Source organism: Aulostomus chinensis, chromosome 19 (assembly GCF_037954235.1).
Source record: "Aulostomus chinensis isolate RoL2024-O1b breed Wild chromosome 19, RoL_Achi_v1.0, whole genome shotgun sequence".
NCBI lineage: Eukaryota > Metazoa > Chordata > Actinopteri > Syngnathiformes > Aulostomidae > Aulostomus > Aulostomus chinensis.
Genome location: NC_141338.1, coordinates 22,153,086 through 22,174,860, shown reverse-complemented (window position 1 = coordinate 22,174,860; position 21,775 = coordinate 22,153,086). Strand labels below are relative to the sequence as shown.

Sequence of the window (21,775 nt, the reverse complement as noted above, 5' to 3'; positions counted from 1 at the left end):
CAGGTTGCTGAGGGCCCGGAGCTAAAGGTCGCGGACAGTCAGTCGGTCAGTGAGCGGAACAGCTGCGAGCTCGCATGTAGCAGCAACTGTCCTCGATGGGAATATGTTACAAACAGATGGAGACGATCCAGTCATTCTTGAGGGAGGTAGAAAGCCTGATGCTGCCGCTGCTGCAGGATCAGTGGAAAGGGAGGGGTGGGGGGGCGAGGGGGAGGAGGGTTGTGCTTGCAGCTACAGAGATGCGGATGGTGCAGCGAGGTTGCGCAGCAATCCACCAACGATGTAGGCCCACAGCTCGCGAGGAGGAGGAGGGGAAGCACGGTGGTCTGCACCTTTTTGTACATGTCCGATGTCGTCATTGGGAACCACTATAGCACTGCCTCGTAGTCTCACATCCCCGACGAACATGGACGAGCTCAGATTGGGACTCCGGACTGATGCGGTAAGATACCGATCGAGCTGCGCCCCGCACCGCTCACATCGATCACTGATACCGCCCAGATCCACTTTTGCTCCATCTGACACCGCTGCGACGGTCACAGATGGAAGCGTCCTGATTTTAGGAGTGTGTGTGCGTGCGTGCGTGCGTGCGTGCGTGTGTGTGTGTTTCGCGCGCGCATGCTGCAAAATCAGATTCGCTGTCCTCAGCTCGCTCAGCGTGTGTGTGTGGAGGATGCGGACGCTTATTTCACTCTGCTCGTTACTGTCCGGTGCAGTGGTTCGCTGCCCGGCTGGGTCTGGACCAGCGTGTTCCTGTCCTCAAGCACTGACATCATCCTCAGCAGGACGGACTGGAGCAGCGGCGGCAGGCAGGTTAAACGACGCAGCGTTCGCTAGCTCAGCGCATCTTTGCGACGGTCACTTGGACTAACCGAGGCTCCGCGACCTCAGTTCAATTCCGACCAAGTAAGACCGAACCTCGGCACTGCACTGTTGCAGCGTTACACAGATTGCATGGTTGGTTGTGGTTCTGTAAGGAGGAAACCGGCTGAGTAGCTTAGCCAGGTGCGGCAGAGTTGTGCAGGAGCTACTGGGCTCTCAGATAGATGGATGGATGGATGGATAGATAGATGATAGATAGATAGATAGATAGATAGATAGATGGATGATAGATGATAGATAGATAGATAGATGATAGATAGATAGATGGATAGATGATAGATAGATAGATAGACAGATAGATAGATGATAGATAGATAGATAGATAGATAGATAGACAGATAGATAGATGGATAGATGGATAGATAGATAGATGTGCAACAGTTAACTCTGACTGGTAAAATACTTATAACTTCATCTTCATCCACTTCGACCCCCGATTGTCTCTTGCTGAACTATCAATCATATATTGCCTATTTGACAGGACAAATGACTGTAAGCAACACAGCCTCTGCTGGTTGGTTCAGATGGATGTGAGGTGAGAATGAGGAGCAGCTGATGAAGACTGCAACTGCAGTCCTACCCCCCCCATAGCCCCCGCCACACACCCCACCCCCACCCCAAAGACACCGCCAAACATATCAACTAGTGAGCTACAACTGTGGGTTTTAATCCAATTACTATCAGCATAAACTTGCATTTTAACATTTGCACTCACGTATGTTTTAGTAGAAAGGACCGTCGTGCTAACTGCTAAGACACCCCTGAGTAGCGGCAGATCACCAGCGTGTGTTTCCTCCGAGCACATCACCAACGCGTCACTTCAGTGTTGGAGAGTGTTTCTTTATCATGGACTGTTTCCACATAATTCAACACAAATATGCAAATCTTTCACCAGGAACAGCAGCTAGTCCAGTTTCTGTGGTAAAGAACCGTAAAACCTGGAAGGAGGGAGTCCAGGTCCCTCTCCTCCACGTCGGCAGGGTTTAAGTTAAATGCCTGAAGTCAGATCTGTGGTAAGCCTGAACATGATGTTCTAGGGGGTACAAAACGTCAGTAATTGCCACACTCGTGAATATTGAAGCGTTTCTGTGTTTTCAGGATGGCAGTTGTTAACAAGTGGCTGAACAAGGTCATTAAAGGTCATCGGGGGAAATAAGAAGGCTGAAGTTTAGCTGTGATGACTTTGAAGTCATGTGACCTCATGTTGTTCCTCCATAGGCTAACATTATCTTAGCACTGCTGACGATTGCGTTCAGGCTTCCAGCATCATCAGAGTGGTTCATTAGTGAAGGCAATCTTGATGAAAGGGCTGATTTACTGATTCAATCGCCCACAATCACATGGAACAATCCCATTGGGTGCTGGTGGAGGAGCCAGGAGATGACCACTTCCTGTTGGTAGAGGAGCCAGGAGATGACCACTTCCTGTTGGTGGAGGAACCATGGAGATGACCACTTCCTGTTGGTAGAGGAGCCAGGAGATGACCACTTCCTGTTGGTAGAGGAGCCAGGAGATGACCACTTCCTGTTGGTAGAGGAGCCAGGAGATGACCACTTCCTGTTGGTGGAGGAGCCAGGAGATGACCACTTCCTGTTGGTAGAGGAACCAGGAGATGACCACTTCCTGTTGGTAGAGGAGCCAGGAGATGACCACTTCCTGTTGGTGGAGGAACCAGGAGATGTTCCTCTTTGACTACAAACACAGCTCTTCTCTGACATGATCACTTCCTGTTGGACTACAAACAGCCCTGAAGTACTGCTGTTGTTGAATCTGTCTGTCGTTCTATGGCAACTAAAATTACAGTTGTCATGTAGAAACCTCCATCGTAAATGAATCAAAATAACTATCACATAACCTGGTCTCCATGGCAACATTATCTCGGTCCCACACCTTCTGGTGGTCTTGCTCATAACTGCACTTGGCTTTAAGGTTTCGGCCCTCTAACCTGTTAAACCCAAACTAATGGAGGAGTTGTTTTTTTAAAGATATATATATATATATATATATATATATATATATATATATATATATATATATATATATATATATATATATGTATGTATATATATGTATATATATACATATATGTATATGTGTATATATATGTATGTATGTATATATACATATATGTATATGTATGTATGTATATATATACATATATACATATATATATATATATCGATTATGAAAAAATAGGTGATTAGTCTACTTTCAATCAAGTACTTAATTAATAGTCGCACTGTTATTATTGTCCTAATTCCATTAGAGTACATTAATGTGATATTTATCCTACCGAAAGCTACTCACACTCTACCACTGAACATAGATTATTTAAAATGTTGGTGTGGAGAGCAACGAGGGATATCACCATATCACACCCTCACACATGACACACTGCAGGTGCCAGTGTCTCCATATTCAGACTGAATAATGTCATCATGCAGAAGTGGTGATGACACCAAATGTTTTATATTTGTCTATGTATATTTTTGGTGTATACAATGTGCAGACAGGTGTAATCTGCAGGTCACGCTGTATGTGACTGATGTGTGGGATTTTCTCTGCAGCAAAGGTGGATTCAGCAGCTCTGAGCTCATCAGTCCTTGGTAATGACACTAAGAAGTCCATATGAGATGGAGGCAGCGGCTGCTGCTGCTTTCGGTCCAACATTATCACTGAAGCAACAAAATCAAAGACCTATGTACAGTAGCAGAGAAGACACGATATCCTCACAAGTCATCAAGCAATCCTGCAAATGGAGACAGGAAACCGAAGAGCGTTTATGGAATTGAAGAGACGACTCCCCAGCCGGCATCAAGTGTAATGGAATCCTTCAGTGAAGGAGGCTGGTCCTACAGATTCAGGGGCAAACAAAACCCTGTATCCTCATCGATGAGCAGTGCTGCTCCACTTAGACGGAACAGCAAACACTTGCTAGGAAGGTGGAGAAGTTTCCTGTTTTACAGATAAACTACTTATTGATAATGATATTTTCAAGGAGGAACCTACCACCAGTGAGGAAGCATCGCTCCCTCTGAGGAGCTGAATCTTGAGGCACATCAGCAAGAGCAGCAGGTCAAACCATGGGTGAATGTGGTGGTATAGATGAGGTGATGAACATGCAGACCCTCCAGCCTCAGTGCTGGACCATACGGGCCTTTCTTTACACACAACTGTCACGACCAGGACCAGCGTAGTTGCCATCCACACTATGTCCTGTCAAGCACTGTGGCCCCCCCCCCCCCCCCCCCCCATGATGATCCAATTCAAGCTACAGCCCTGATTAGACTGCAGTGTCTAACAAAGCAGAAGTACTTCAGAATAATGTGTCAGTGCTCTTTTACTACATCCGAGCCCATCAGACTCCCGGGGCACTGGGGCTGGTATCACCACTGATCTCCTGATCTGATTTAATATCGATTCACTCAGAGATATTTCAGTTTCAATTTGGTTTGGTTGTACAAGAGATTTTTTTTGTACTTGTGTCCCAAAGTGATGGTCAGGTATGGATCAGTTGCTGCTGATGTCCAGCCGTGAAGGTGACTCTCTCTGCCAGTTCACATACACTTGTGCATGCGTGTCACCGATAACTACTTCACTTGTTTGATTGTGATAAGTCAGCACATAGTCTGGTTGGAGTGTCTTAACAGGTTGTGGAAAGGCATCATTTTAAGCAACGCGTATGTAAATCCTCACATAGGAACATCAAGACAGACTCGTGGGGCGTTTGCCACGTTCTCCAGTACGATTTGGTTTAGCTTGGACGTCTCTGCTAACAGATAGAGTTTTTGTATTTCCACAATATCTGACCTCTCGTTTGAAGATCTTTCACATTGCTACGCTTTTGTCATGCTTGTCTCTGTCGTCATTTTTTAAAATCAGAATCTTGCCAGATGTTGGCGGTGTCAGCCATGTTTTGGTTCTAGTGTCACAGAAGAGACAGGAATTAGCACATATTCCAATTTCCGTTGAAGATGGATATTACCTGAGAAATCGATTTTTTTTAGACCCAGCCCTGATCACATGTGCTGGTGTGACTTGGGAGACGAGTTTTCTCATCCTTGCATCCATCTTGAGTCACCTTTTGCAAGCTGTGTCACCTTAACAGAGAACTGCAGGGAGAGATGTTTTATAGTCCAACAGGAAGTGATCATGTCAGGGTTGAACTGTGTTTATAGTCCAACACATTTCCCCATTGTGGGATCAATAAAGTCCTATCTATCTATCTAACAGGAAGTGGTCATCTCCTGGTTCCTCCACCAGCAGCCAATGGGATTGTTCCACGTGATTGTGGGTGATTGAATCAGAAAGTCAGCTCTGTTCATCAAGATCATCTTCACTAATGAACCACTCTGATGATGCTGGGAGCCTGAATGCAATTATTAGCGGTGCTAAGTTACCAGTGCAGTAACTGATGAGGTGTTTTATTCTGTAGAATAAAGCAGTAAAATACACTGAGTAGACCACAGACATTCAGGACCAGTGAGCCAAAACTCCACTGCTGTAGAGACAAAGGAGCAGACGTTCAACAATGCTCACTGACTCACAGGTCCTTTTTTCTATGACATCATCTTGACCCTGCTTGATTGCAAGCAGTACATTTTCTTGATGCACATTTGTGTTTAGCACCATACGTGTGGTTTTCACTGGCGTTAATCTGGTGATAGTACTGAAGTCATGGGAGTTTCTTAGCTCAGCTTCTGCCATGAACTCTGATCACTCCATGCAGTTGATACCTGCTGGTGTGTCAAGTTGCTCCATCATACCAACCTCCAGTACAGTCTACCTGAACCTGTTCAGGACATTTCACCTAATTTCACCTAAACTTTGAGCTCCATCGTCTTGTAAAACTACTGTGAGGACGAAGCAGATGAGCAACAGCAGAGAGACGATTGTACAAGCAGAGGTGATGCTGAGGTCACGCATGCTTTCAAATCTCATCATCGTAAATCGAGGGGGACTCTGTGTGTGCTTATTAATCTGTGTTGTACTTCGGCGCTCTCATCTTTGGCAGATGTGTTGTAGATTGTGGACTACAGTTAATGTCACTGAGGTTATAATCTGAGTGAATGAATGAGGGACATGTTTGTAAAAAGATAAAACTGCTTATAGCACTTCAATAACTTCAATCAGAACATTGTCATGCAGTATCACTCTGGGAGACACACTGGCCCTGTTGAGTCCCTGTGAAATGCCAGTGCCTGGGGGGTGTCCCAGCCAGTCACATGATCCAGACGGATGCATAATCAGAGTCTAAGTCAGGCGCTTGGTGCAGTAAGCTGTCATTTACCTCTCAATTAATCACAGGTGGGTTTCGGGGAAAACATGAATTCAACCAAAGTATCGTTTTCAGGTGCAGCTAATGAATATTACAATAACATTTAGTAAGTTGGTGAAGTGAAGAGTTTTCTGCTGAGTCTGTTTAAAGGAGTAGATGAAAATAAAGCTTACTTAATTATATTTCTCCTGGAGTGCTGCTTGGGTCCTGCTTGGTTTGTAACAGCTGTGTAGCGTTACTACACACAGGAATATTCATGAAGACTAAAAGGAGCCTCTGTAAGCTCTAAAGGAAATAGTTTAAGAACTGTAATACTTCAATATATCACATAAAAAGGGAATCATCTGCCAGAGATTTAAATCCTCAATGACTTTACAACGCTGGAGGAGACACAATACTCTTCTAATCTCTGCTGGGAGGGTTCGCTTTAGTTATTCAATAAATGTGTCATGTATATTGGTTTACCCTGTTATCAGAATATCTGAGCTCAGCTCTCGACACAAACCATCAGCAGGAATCCACGACGCCCCCTTAGGCGAAGGACACCATAAATATCTTTTACATGGGAACATTATGGATTTTTTTTTTTTAATATTCGTGCTACCTATAGGTGGCGCTTTCTGTCTGAACACTTAAATAGCAGGAATAATACCGCACCACTGACCTGAGTACCTGTTTTTGTTGGTCATCGGCGCCAAGTCTTTTTGCGGCAGGAAACAATACACGCCAAAAAAAGACTGACACAAGACATTGAACTTAAACACGAATTCGACAAATTCCACAATGAGAAACAGGTTAGAGGTCACGAGAGCAGGGAAGGAGCTGACAGGAGCAGAACTGAGGCAGACGGAGACCGAAACACTGACAACACACAGGTGACTCAAAAAAGGCAGGAAAATGACAGACAGGAAGTGTCAAGTGCTTAAAAACACAGGAGATAAGATTTTCAAAATAAAACAGGATCTACAAAATCTAAATCCACAGTGAGCAGACGCTCCTCCAGTGCCTCAGCACCACGCTGGCACACTGACCTGTCCGACCGAGCCTGGGAGATTACTGTCTGATGATGGCTGGAGTGAGGCTGGGACAAAACACTTGGTAGCAATTTTGAGAGTAACTGGAAGTTGTGTTGGTAGCAGGTTAGAGAGGTTGGGTTGTCTTAGGCTAGAGGTCAGGTCGTAGTGGATCTCCCTCAGGAGCATGACAACATTTGTGTTTAGGGTTGACGTAGACGGCAAGGACACTGAAATGAGTTTCCATAGCTCACCAGAGAAACAGCCTGAGACAAGACAGCTCTCTCTCGTGAGCGACAGTGAATGTACTGAGATAGAATTAAGAAGATGAGCTAAGAGGCAAAATGGCCCTGAGGTCAGGGGGTGGGGGTGGTGGTGAGGCGATGAGTCGTTCAGAGTGATGATGGATGCACCATCTATTATACCCTTTTATTCCCTGGCTTAAGAACATGGCTCCAATTTATTTAATCATTGATTGAATAGTGAAAAATTCTGGCTATAATTTCTTAGAAGGTCTTTAAATATCTTATCATCTGGACACGGAGACTGACAATTTTTTTTTGTCAGTCACCTGGTCATCTGAGAGGGTTGCAGCTCCGCCTGCTCCTGTGCACCAGCTTGGATCACGACCGGCACATCTATGGATCTACTGGTTCCGGTACTTGGTGTGTTGTTCGCAGTACCAGATATGTTTCATCCGGGAATCAATCTTGAGGCAGTGGAGATCCTCTGGTCCTGCTGGGGATGACGGCGCCAGCAGGCTTTCAGGTGTGTTACCTTCCATAAGGAGGTCATGTGATCACAACTGAAGAACAGAAGAGGTTGAGGACGGATTTGGAGCATAGAACAACAGAGCTTAGGTGGTAGGAACAATCAGTTAAATTTTGGAGTTGATCCAGAACCAGCTGTGATGACTGTCAGCACGCCATCGGCAGACATCACCTGTATGTGCGTCAGAGCAGTGGCTGGTATTAACATCAACCCAGCAAAACCCCATTGGTGTCTTCATTGTTGCCTCATCACAAACTGCAACTACATTTATGGGCTTTTCCAAATATTTTGTTGATAAATAAAACCCCACTCTTTCAAATTCAATTCTAGTTCTTAACAGTATAAACAAAATATGGATATTTTATTGTTTTTATATCAACACTAAAGTTATTGGCCAATCAGTTGTAAAACATCGGCAAATGTCCATCATCCTGCGTCGCTACTGTGTGAAAGCAGCAGTTGTTGCTGTGTAACTGTCTTGATTTCAGTTGTCACATGAAGAGATTTTTATATTTTCAGCTGCTGTAGAGTAATAACTCGTTTTCTTTTGTTGTCATTGGGAGGGGTGAGTGAAGGTTGATGGGGGGGATTAGTTCTGCTCTGGGAGCTATTAAATGCCTCTAGTGCAGTGAAGCCCCATCGAAAATACCCACAATGCATCATCAAACACTGCTCACTATGCTCACTGACCAGAAGTAAAACCGCTTCATTTCCTCTGGAGAAGAGATATCCTCACACCCCAGGTCTTACTGGGCGTACTGGGGTGTGACTGACTAGAGGATGGACATGAGTAGCAGGTCCCCTCCAGTCCCCAGCTGACTAGTATATTTAGAAGTTGGACTGAAGGAGAGACAAATACTCATGCTTCCCTTCAGGAGCCCCACCCCCCAAAGGCACAGACAGGCACCATCATGACAGCAACAATAACAATCGGGTTCGCTGACCTGCACAGCAACTCTGAGTGTCCACGTTCGTCAGCTGGGACTGATCATGGCACTTTTATAAGAACCGAAGAGAAAAGACCAGGGACACATCTGATGAGAGATGAGACAGAGAGACAACACCACCACTACAACTGCATGATGAGTTCAGAAAGCCTCGAGTACTCAGCTGAAGTGCTCAGGTGTAATACTCAGGTTAAGTACTAAGGTGTATTACTCAGGTGTAATACTCAGGTTAAGTACTAAGGTGTATTACTCAGGTGTAATACTCAGGTTAAGTACTAAGGTGTATTACTCAGGTGTAATACTCAGGTGAAGTACTCAGTTGTAATAATAAGGTGTAGTACCCCGGTGTATTACTCAGGTGAAGTACTCGTGTAATACTTAAGTACTCAGGTGTACTTCTCAGATGAAGTACTCAGCTAACTACTCAGGTGTAATACTCAGATGACGTATTCAGATATAATACTCAGGTGTAATACTCAGATGACGTATTCAGATATAATACTCAGGTGTAATACTCAGATGACGTATTCAGATATAATACTCAGGTGTAATACTCAGATGACGTATTCAGATATAATACTCAGGTGTAATATTTAGGCGTAATTCTTTAGTGTGATATTCAAGTGTAATGCTCACGTGCACTGAAGGTTAGTACTCAGGTTTAATTCTGAGGTGTGATACAGTGGAGCAGTACTCAGGTTCAGTATACAAGGGCAGTAGTCTGAGATAGTACTTTGGTGTAATACTCAGTGTGCAAATAATAAATATCAGCAATACAAGAGAGTGTAAAGAAGGATAGTACCAGTAGTACCGAGTGACTGCCGTGTGCTCTGTGTGAGTGTGAGTGATCCCAATCACCCGGCTGGTTTATGTTTCTGCTTACATTCAAACACAAGGTGATTTTATGAAGGTGGATAGTTAAGGGTCACAGTTTCATTGTTATTTGTGGGCGGAGCCAACATGATCACAAGGAATGACATCACACAGGTGAACAAGGGTGAAACATGCCAAACACGAGTAGAGCAAGTGTGTTAACTGCTATACAATAAGCAATGGTTCAGAGCAGAAGTCAAGCAGGTTACTCAGCGTGCAATTGACACAGTGTGGTACTCAGCATGGTACTCAGTATGGTACTCAGCATGGTACTCAGTGTGATACTCAGCATGGTACTCAGTGTGATACACAGTGTGATACTCAGCATGGTACTCAGCGTGGTACTCAGCATGGTACTCAGTGTGATACACAGTGTGATACTCAGCATGGTACTCAGTGTGGTACTCAGCATGGTACTCAGTGTGGTACTCAGCATGGTACTCAGTGTGATACTCAGCATGGTACTCAGCGTGGTACTCAGCATGGTACTCTGTGTGATACTCAGCATGGTACTCAGCGTGGTACTCAGCATGGTACTCAGCGTGGTACTCAGCATGGTACTCAGTGTGATACTCAGCATGGTACTCAGTATGGTACTCAGCATGGTACTCAGTATGGTACTCAGCATGGTACTCAGCGTGGTACTCAGCATGGTACTCAGTGTGATACACAGTGTGATACTCAGCATGGTACTCAGTGTGGTACTCAGCATGGTACTCAGTGTGATACTCAGCGTGGTACTCTGTGTTCAGTACAGTGTTCATGGCAGCCATGATCAGCTCCTCTGACTCTACCAGACTGATGGTTCTATCTTCAGGATCATGGAAGCACAGAGATTCTATTGTGATGGTTTTGTACAGTTCTGTTTTAGTTTGTTGTTGTTGTTGATTCACATGATGGCGGCTGTCGTTATAGTAGCAGCTCCAGTTTTTACAATAGAATCACACTGTCACAGCACTTGTGTGTGCCACACACTGTGCTGGAGGATGTTCCAGCATAGAATGTGAAGTCAGCTTGTGAAATGTTGTAACCGTGGTAGTTATCTGGTGTCACCCTGCAGCTCTGAAGCTTAGCGCCTGATCGCCCCTGTAGCTGCGAGCCTCTTGGTTTGCTTTCATTTACTGAGCTGTGGGTGTGTATGAGGCAGCACACACAGAGGAGACAGCTAGCGCACCCCAGGGAGACGTTCAGAGAAAAAGTGTATTGGATTACAATCACTGACTCCACCTTCAAGTGCAATAAAAGCCAAAGCAGGATGTGCACTGAGGCAATAACTACAGTTAGTAGGAAGTCCTTCCTCATGCCTTCGTATTGACCTACATCAGCTGTTTTAGTCGCGTGACCTTCAACCTCCCTCTGGAAAGTAGCTACTGTTAAACAACTGAACAACACAACAGACACTCAGTGATCTGTGACTGTTCATCAGAGCGGCCAATTAAAATGGAGTCTGCGACGCTGCATCTTGTAACACGCCTGACTCAGGATGGAAGAAGCAGCGGGAGTTGCTGTGGCATCCAGCTGTCACCGGTGTCATGTACAGCCGCGGAAATGTCTGCAAGCTGCTGTGGAAGCAGAGTAACTCTCAGAGATCAGAAGCTGAATGGCTCCAGCCAATCAAGGCCCAGCCTAAAAACAGACACACTATTTTCAACCCTGTCATCCCAATGCTTTTCTTTTCTTTTCTTTTCTTTTCTTTCTTTTGGTTCCTTTTTACATATTGGCCTTCAGAACACAGACAGCAGAACAGTGAAAGTAGTCTTGTTGTTGGGCTTTGGGGCCATTATTAAAGAATCAGGGAAGGTGAAGTGCAGTAGTAGTAGTAGTAGTAGTAATAGTAGTTCTTAACTGGGAATATCTAGTATTACAAGTATCTGTGATCCTTCATGGTGTGCTCTATCTTAGATGGGTTACATAGAAAATACATTGACTGATGCTCTGAAATTAAACCAATAATTATTGAAAATGTGTAAAATGATGGGCTGCATGGTGGTGCAGTGGTCAGCACTGTCGCCTCACTGTAAGAAGGTTCCGGGTTCCAGTCCTGGCTCTGGCACAGGATCTTTCTGTGTGAGTCTCCATGTTCTCCCTGTTCCTGCTGGGTTCTCTCTGGTACTCCAGCTTCCTCCACAGTCCAAAGACATCAAGAGGGGACCAGGTTAATCCAGACTCTAAATTGACCGTAGGTATGAATGTGAGTGTGAATGGTTGTTCGTCTCTGTATGTTGGCCCTGTGATGGACTGGTGACCTGTCCAGGGTGAACCCTGCCTCTCACCTGTAGATGCTGGGATAGGCTCCACCCCCATGTGACCCTTACTAGTAAGGAATAAGCGGAAGATGACGATGGATGGATGGATGGTGCAAAATGATTTCATAATCTAACTCCATATGCTTTGGAATGTTCATACTTTTGTTATTTCTTTCTGTTTTTAAATTCTAACCTTAAACGTGTCAATGAGGTTGATGCAGAATTGAACCTGTCTGGAGGCAGTTTGTCTCTAGTCTGTGTGTCTCTGTCTCTAAGACATATATGAGGAAGACGTGTAAGGTTGAGGTTACACAGGAGGAACAAGGATCGTTGGGAAACGTCCACCAGCTTAACTGTGATGCACCGATAACGTGTGTGGTGGAGGTCATTAAATATGAGTACGAGCTTCTCTCTGCTGCTCTCTGACAGCTGTGCTGGACATTTGGCTTGAACTTTTATTATCTACACTGCTGTTCATAACTGGTCACTTCAGTTTGACCCTTCAAAACTCTGACTCAAAATATATTCAGTCGTTTTTTTTTTTAGTTAAATACATTTTAGCACGTATGATTTAAACATCTGCTGTGTTTCTAATATTTTTGCCACTTATGTACAGAGGAGCACAATGAAACTAATGAAGTCGCCAGAGGGTGCACACATCTTGATGATACAATCTCTTATGTAAATGCGGATATCCAAACTTGCATTTACAAGTCACTGAGACAGCTCGCCGTGAATGTCCACATGGCTGCAGTTGCCGCAGGAATTGAGAAGACATCAGCCATGTCAACACCATCATCATCCTCCGTCTGCTCAAGTCAAAGCATTTGCTAGACCAGTTGCTCGATCTGGGTCAGCTTCTTCTCTTCGCTGGGCACGCAGGCTGCACTCTTCGTGCTTTAATTGTTCCGCAAGATCTTTGCAATACTGCTCTTTTATTTCTATTAAGAACATGTGTGTTCATTAACAACTGTCTGTTTTAAGTAACAGACAGCAAATAACTTTAAATTTAGTGACATCGGGTTGTCTTAAAACTGTTATTTCTGTTTGTTAGATTAGTGCATTGGTTTTGTGTCTGGCTGCAGCCATGCTGAGTGATTGTTTCTTTGTCGGACAGTTTTAAAATGTACTTGGATAAACTGGGACTGAACAGAGGTGTAGCAATAGTGACGAGCTTCCTGTGTAACTGACCAGATGTTGGATATTCTCACCAAGCTATTGTCATGCATGCCTGCTACCCTGAAGAGTTTCACTGCACTCAGCCATCTACCTCTGTTCTCAGGGGTAGTACAACAATAACGGAGATTGTCTCAGCTTTCTGAACTGATCTAATCTATTAGCACCAACGCAAAACATCTGCCAGTTTCCAGCAGACTGTGCAACACTGCCTTCTAGGGTCAGTCCGCTGTCCTGGAGGATGCTTGTAGGCTGGGAGCTGTGGGCTGAAGCTGAGGCATGCACAGTTCGATCTTAGTCAGAGAAAGACCTACAGTCACTCAAACGTAACAACTTCAGGTTTCTCAGCTCTTCCAGTCAGTTTCTCCCTGACTGCTTCACATTAGCACGTCCACACTAGAAGGGGTCAAGGTACGTAAGAGTCATGCACCTCTCTAACAAGAGTGTGATGCTACCACAAAGGTCAGACATTTCACACAGTAATGGCAGCAGCTCTCTTAAATAATCAATAATCAATTGCTGCTTGAGGCTGACCTTATCACTATGACAAGCTGTGGTTTATAATGAGAAGCAACTGGAAGTGTGAAATAACGCCACTGTAAATGTTGGCGAAGCCAAGCTGTGTGCCTGCTCACTGGGCAAGGCTAAATCCTGAAACTCTCACATTTATTATGAAGGTATGTCAGAAACACAACACAGCCAGAGTGCAAAAACAAGTTGTTTACAGCCACCGAACACTTTTAACTGCGCATAGAAACATTTGGGTTTGAGTTTATGATTGATTTTAAAAGAGAATCTTCTTAAAAGATCTTAAAAATGAGACGGCATAGTGTCACAGACGTTAGGTGGAGGTGACGAAGTTTCAGTCCTCCATGTTTGTGGTTATCATCAATGCCGATCACAGCCGATAAATACTGGTGTCTACCAACCGGAAGTGACTGACATTTAAACTTGGTCCCACTGCAGACAGAAGCCAGATGTCAGCGGGTATTAGCAGGTCCTGTGTCCAGTGGGAAAGAAGCTTCAGATTGTTGCAGACTGACAAGAAGGGTGCACTGGAATGCATGATGATATTAAAATGTGAGGTAGTGGGGGAGTTTTGAGTTGAACAAAAAGGTGACATTTTGCTGTGAAAGATCCCTAACTTGAATCTGTCCTCTTCCAACTGCACACTCAGTAAACTCTCCAAAGAGCAGTTTGACCTCTGACCTTAGGTATAAAAGCTACAGAGCATCTGGGCCTAAAATGAAAGAGACGAATCCACCATAGAAAGAGGTTTTTCAGCCTGGCCTCAGCTGTTGTAAACGGATTCAACATTGGTGACAACTTGTCACTGTTGGGACGCTCCACTGAAGAGTCTCTAGAACCATCTTGGAGCTTCCCATTCTGTTCAGCTGATTTATGGTAGCAAGGCAGAGCAACATTCTCAGTCTACACAGCAGCCGACACAGATGTGAATGAGCTACGCCTTTGAAAGATTCCCTCTGTGTGATCAGTTCACATATACTGTATATACAGCCTAAATAACAGCTAGTCTGCATGTTGTGTTTCAATCAGATAACAACATGGTCATTCAGTCAGCCAGTGAGCATTTGCTGAGTCACTGTGAGATGCAGCAGGACCATCCAAATGGTTGCTGACAGGAAAAAAAACTAACTCTGTTGCTCAGAACTTCCCTGAGTGATAATTTTCCGTGTAAATACAGCCAAAATCACTGATTTGATGTTTTTATCATTAATCACGTTGTCATATAGCATATTACTAATGCTACAATTTGGATTTAGTGCTGTGCGTCAGCAGAGTTTGCTGATGGAGGCCACCTTTTGATTTGCAAAACTGGGTCAGACAGGTGCTTGTTCAGCCATTTGCCATGTAATCTAACCAGTTTAAAGTGTCACCCCAAAAAATGGGAATTGACTTTTAATTACTTACAGTTAAGCATCTTGAAAATAAGCCCCTCTCACATGAACTCATGGTGAGAAATCAGAAAATGGCAGCCACAAAATATTAGCTTGAAGCTAACAGACCTACTGGAAAATTAAGCAGCTTAAATGTTATTTCAACTCACCTAACTGAGCTGAAAGGCAAATTAAACTTTTTTTCATAAAGTAATGCTTTAAGCTCTTAAATGGGTGAAACCAGAGATCAACGCAACTCAACATACAAGCATTAGTATTCCCCCGTCTGCAGCTCTGCAAGGTTGGATCAACTTGATGTTTTATTGCTTCTGCCAGTGTTAAGTCTCAGGCTACTCTTGTAGTAAGTAACTCCACGCACAGTCGTTTGAGCTCGTCACTAACTGAAATTCTTTATTTCCTTCCCCAGACAACATCAACATTCAAGCAACTTAATGGGGGAAACTAGAGGAATCCTTCTAAGATGACACGCACAGGCCCACCTGACATACTGGTATCAACTGTGCATCGAGATATAAAAGTCATTCCCATTTCTTCACACCACAAGTCCTTGCAACTCTCCAAACAATGTAATTCTTTAAATTGCAGCAAACTGGAGGACAGTAAAAGCAAAGTCAATAAGAGGCACTGTCGTACCTTTGACTATAAGTCATTAGAGTACCCAAAATCTCACAAATATTCAATGGAGTCCCCATACAGGAAGGCTGATAGGCATGCAAACCACCCAGACGCTGCCTGGAATGCCCTTGGCCGCCAGCAGAGGTATCGCTTCTCTGCTCCAGACATTTTCAGCCATAGGCTAACTCCTCAGCCAATGGCTGCCGAAATGGGCAGTGAGGTAGTTGTCCCTGAACAAAAACGACGGACCAGGTCAAAAAGTGCCCCTCGGGTACAGACCAGTCTCACCCCGGTGTCCATTGAAGGTTCCTCTTCTTCAGGAAGGAAGGGCAGGGAGTCCCAAAGGGCTCCAAGAGACTCTCGCTGGAGACCTGAAATATCACCACGTAGGGAGTCCTCCTATGCAGCAACTAGGGCTCACATGCATGAAGTACATCCCATTAAGTTGCAGCCTCAAATGACAGACAGCAGTAGATATCCTACTCACTATGTTGGTGATAATTCTGAGGATGTAGGGCTGGATAAACCTGCAACCAGCCCTCATGTCAGATGTCGGGTGGACATCAAACCTGATGATGCAGCATTACATGACTCTGGGCACAGTCAGCCTACTCCTCACATGGACATACCCTGGCAGAGGCACCACAGTGGGGGGAGTAGGAGCCTGACTGTGCCGCGCCATTTCTCCTACTCTAGGACACCAACTCCAACTGATTCATTAGGTACAGAGAGTAGACAAGCTTATCAGTACTCCCGCAGCATGCCAAATACCTACATACAACCCATGGAGATTCCTTTGCAAAGAATGCCTTCATCAGGTGATTACTACGGAAGGGAACGCAGAGCTCATTCCAGTCCTAATGTGCCAACCAAGTTCTTTTATGCAGATGACCCAGGGAGATATGTCACCACAGCTCCTCCTCAACCAAGTTCTTACTTTCCCGATCAACGTTACACACCAGGGCAGGCATATACTCCCAAAGTGCAATATGTGCAAGATCCAAGGACTCGAATGGTGCATGCTGTTGCTACAAGAGCTTATTATCCTGAGATGGAGCCCTATCCATACTCGGTTCAGCCCGGCTATCCAAAACCATACACAGCAAGTGAGCCAGGGCCATACATCATACAGACACCTCCAACAAGGATATTCTATGGGGATGATCCCAGGACTTATCAAATCCAGACCGCTCCACCAAGGTTTTATTACTCCAGTGACATGTATGCCATGCCACCAGAGCACCATATTCCATCAAGGGCATATTACACAGAGGGACGAAAGCATGCTAGAGTCATTCAGGCACAATCAGATGACTGGTATGGTTCAGATGCTTCAGGCTACTCCACCAATCCTGTTTCTTACGTATCCCAAGTTACTCCAACCAGAGGTCGACAAGAGCCTGTGTTAACATCCTGGTATGCCAACCCATGTGTAGAACCACAAAGAATCGGCACAGATTCTAAATCTTACTCAAGGTCCTGGGACAACATTCTCAACTCTCGCGTAGAGAGGGAACAACCTCTTCCTGTTCAGCGTGGTCAGAGCTATGATGACCTTCTTGAATCCAGGAAGGCTGCTGGGGTCACAGGTGAGAAACCGCAACCAGTGGTAGTCAATCTCTCCACTTCACCCAGGCGTTATGCAGCCTTATCAATGTCTGATAACTCTCTGATTGACAAAAGCCCAACAGAGACATCAAAGAGCACTACCAGTAAACTCTGGTTCGTCACCCCCGAGATTACAATCACTGATAATGACATTCGAACTGGGAACCTTAGTAAGGCTGAAGGACGGTCTGCCAGTTGGGACATTCTTGATTCCAGAAGCACTGAAGGTCCAGAATTGTGTCAACATGACTTTGAAAGATCAACCAAAGAGAAGACACACGATAATGCGTCACTACAACAAAGCCTTGAACAACTTGATGAGCTGTTGGCAGATCTTGTGACGGACTACAAGCCTCCCAGTAGGAGGGCAAGTGAAGACATCCTGGATCAGCTGAAGAAGCTGATTGATGAGGAAGAAGCAGTATCTCTGTCCAGGAAGAGCTCCATGGCCGGTACAGAAGAACCAGCTCCTCTTGACAAGCAGCCAACCTCAATAAGAATGAATCCTGATGCTTTTCAAGATATGGATGTTACCAGTGACGCAATGAAGAGCGCAGATGAGTGCTCGCCAGATCAGAGCCCAGATGAGGATGATACAATGATGTGTTCTAACAACAAATGCCGTAGGACAGAGACTCTGTTCAATGCTTGCCTGTATTTTAAATCCTGCCACAGCTGCTACACGTACTACTGCTCTCGCAACTGTCGCAGGGAGGACTGGGACATTCATAAAGAAAGCTGTGTGTACGGAAGAATTGGCAGCTCATGTCGTCATATCATCAAACACTGCCGGGAGACTGTTGAAGTCCACAAAGCCTTCTCCCGTATTGCCAAAGTTGGCTACCTGTCTCGAGGCAGAGGAGTTCTCTTCCTTGGTTTTCCAAATCCAGCGTCGTCCAGTAACTTTCTGCAGTATGGCCTGAATAGTTTACCCATGTCACCAACATACCTGTCCCTCAGAGAGCTGGAGAGCTTTAGGGACAACTTAGGGGAGTACTGTAAGGAGCTGCAGGAAGCTGGGAAAGAGTATGATCCAAATGAATGTTTCATCTTGAATGTATCCATTGCTGTTGGTGAGCAACTGCCAGAAGGGCCATCACCAAGGAACCAGGCACCAACTGTCAGAAAATATGCAAAGGTGGCACTGGCTTCCTTCAGCCCTGAGAGAAAGGTCCACAAGAAAGAGGGTGACATGGAAACACTGATCCTCACCCCACCGCCAGGAACAGCAGACATCGACAAAGAGGGCGAGGAGGGCAGGAAGGCCAGGGAAATCTGTTTCATCAATATACAACGGGAGTTAAGGATTCGAGGAGTTTTCTTACGCCACGAGTATCCCCAGGTGTATCAGCAGCTGTGTGAATTTGTAGAGAGTAACAGAAGGTTCACACCAACAACTATTTATCCTATTGACAAGAGGACCGGTAAACAGTTCATGTGCATGATTATGGCTGCGTCCGAGCCCAGGACTTTGGACTGGGTCGGGACTCCACATCTCCTTGATGACATTATTTAAATGCACCTCTTGCTGTAAATATATATGTATAGAAATACATATATATTGTTACACATATTTATATATTAATCCAATTACAAACATTTGTAGATACGTATTTTGTTATCAAAATGATATATATTCATGTCGGCTTGGTCAGTATTATTCTTTATCAGAATATTTCCTGTCAGGTGCAGAACAAGTACAAGTACATTATTTATTTTATTCTTTGTAACAAGGATATAATTTTTATCCACCACAAGTAATTTATCTCTATCTTGGCCATTTACTGTTATAACAGAATCTCTGTAGTAGGGCTAACCTCAGATTCTGGTATTTAGAGTTTTTTCCAAATTTTAAATACTACTGTATGTACTATGAAACTTGTTTAAATGAAGTTCAGTTTCAGTTAGTACATGACTATTTTTCATACGTGACTTTTAATGGTATATCATGCAGAAAATATTATACATTATTTTCTTAGCTACAAATATACTTCCTATGCAAAGTTGCTTCATGAATATCACATTTCTGTAGGGAGTTCTTTCACTATATTATATTATATTATATTATATTATATTATATTATATTATATTATATTATATTATATACACAGATTTTGTCAAAATTGAGAAATATGAAACAATTGTTGATGGCAACGTAGATCTTCATCAGAAGGAAACAGTGAAATGTGACAAATTTGTGCTGATATATGTGTGACAAAAAATACAAAAAAATAGAGGCACAAAGTCTTATTGTGGCTTAGGGTAGGAGTAATATACAGAAAGTTAATGTTTTCCTTTTAACTGAATCTGAAGGTGTACTTTGAAGACAGATAATTCTGCTCTACAGAATTACGGGAGTGATACTGGATTTGAAAGCTTCCTCCACTATGAATATTCAAATATACCAGTTACCAACTACACAGTAGGTGTGGGTCTGTACTGTTCAGTTTGAAACACTGTGAATAGTGAGTTATCAACGATAAAAATAAAACTTGGCATAAGACCAAGACGTCATGCAATTTCCTATAATGCTAAAGTTGATAAGTTGTATTTTTTAGATATATTTACAAATGAAAATATATGAAATAGCAGCAGGAGTTCTTAGAACAAGGTGTGCCAGATGTGGCACAGTAGATGTACGGTCCATTAATGCTTGAAGAAGACATTAGTTGTGTATTTGTGCTGCACTAGGTTTACTACATGTGTGATTTATATTCTACTTTTTTTACTTTAGATAATTAAACCTTTATGTTGTGCTCACACCACACGCAAAGTGAATTTTTGCCTTACAAACATGTTTTGACATCCAAATGAATATTCGCCTTTACCATTCAGAAAAAAAGAGGAACAGGGCCTTACTGCTATGAAGCCTCCATGTTTCTGTCTTTCAGTCATCAACCACATTACTGCCGAACAAAAAAAGTTGGGAAACCAAATAGACTCGTATGTGGTTCCGTAACATCACCTAGAGGCACACACACCTCACTCACTCTCCGTCATTCTCCAGAAACAGCAAGCTTGAACTGAGATGTGACGATAGGATCAGACTGGCGTTGGTAAATTTGTCTTTAAGTCCTGATTCAGTGAAGAATCTCAACACTGATCAGTCAGTCACACAAGTTCAGGTCAGTTCACGGGAAAAATTTGCTTCACATTTGGTCTGAACACAACATGAAACATTGATCGATGTTCTTAGCCATGTTGCCTCCTTCTTTTTTAAGATACAGTGCATCAACATGCTTGGTTTTGATTTTGTCATAGCTCCCTCAATCCCACGTTTCCTGACAGTGCACTGATGATGACTTTAAACCCACAGTTGAGTTAAAAACAATTAAAGAATTTATTGTGTGTTTGAAATGCTAACATCCAAACAAATTAAAAAGGGTCTCTGGTCTGGAAGGTATGACAGAGCAGCTCAGAGTCAAAGGTTGAATAAGCTGTTTCCTCCCGAAACATTACTCCTTTCTTCCACCCCCACCCCCATGAAATTATAAGAGTTTTTAAGACGAAGTGCAATGAAACTTGAAGCACATGTGTATTAATAGATCTGTTTCACTGAGTTCCTCCTGTGTGGCTGACATTATGTACTGTAAAGAGTCAGTGAAACTTTGCCAGCTGCATGTGATTCTGTTTTCTATCCTCTGATCTCATTTAACATGAAATTGAAGTTAGTGACTTGCTTGATGAATGAACTTGTGCAAGTGAAGACTATGACTCTATGTAAGAAAAAAGTTTTTGTCAGCAATTCGAGTTGAAATAACTTGTCAAAAGTGATGAAGAAGAGACCTCACTAAAATGTCTAGAAGATCCAGTACTCTTGTATTTTTTATACTTTCAACATGTGTCTGGGTGTGTCTATTTATAAACCATATCTAATAAATGGAGTGGGAACTCTGACTGCTGCTGCCTACTTTACCATTAAAGTTCCACCATGACATCAGTCTGTCTTGTTCAGTTTCACGATATCTGCTTTAACTCAATATCATTAATATTCTAAATGAATAAATATACATATGTGGAGTTGCAGTGTAACCATGAGCACCGTATAAAGCCTTGTGACTCCGCCCACCATCAGTGACCAGCATCGTCTTCTGTGGCGGCCCCATGCAGCTCCTGTGGGTCAATGGCAGGAGCTGAATAGGGTCCATGATGCTATTTGATAGCTGGACCCATGTGGAATCCAGGAGCAACAGACCCATGAGAGTTTGAGCTGACTGCAATGTTAATGTTTACTTCATCCTTCTCCCTGTTCCTGTGTCGGTTCTCTCTGGTACTCCGGCTTCATCCCACAGTCCAAAGACATGCAAATGTGGACTCAGCTGATTGAATTCTCTAAATTGACTGTAACTATGACTGTGAGTGTGAATGGTTGTCTCTATGTGTTGGCCCTGCGATGAACTGGCTCCAGCCCCCCCCCCCCCCCCCACTGCAACCCTTAACAGGATAA

General features: G+C 43.8%; 1 protein-coding gene across 3 annotated transcripts; it reads left to right on the top strand.

The window, feature by feature from the left end:
- Positions 1-238: 238 nt before the first annotated feature.
- Positions 239-21,225, top strand: ajm1 (apical junction component 1 homolog). Of its 3 annotated transcripts, none has more exons than XM_086188507.1 (2): positions 239-442; positions 15,512-21,225. In XM_086188507.1, exon 2 carries the CDS (start codon positions 15,566-15,568, stop codon positions 18,842-18,844), a length of 3,279 nt encoding a protein of 1,092 aa, XP_086044633.1. In that variant the 5' UTR covers positions 239-442; positions 15,512-15,565; the 3' UTR covers positions 18,845-21,225. The 3 variants fall into 3 exon arrangements, with proteins under 3 accessions (XP_086044633.1, XP_086044634.1, XP_086044635.1); XM_086188508.1 differs by lacking the exon at positions 239-442 and adding an exon at positions 856-906; XM_086188509.1 differs by lacking the exon at positions 239-442 and adding an exon at positions 7,815-7,941.
- The last annotated feature ends 550 nt before the right edge of the window (positions 21,226-21,775 follow it).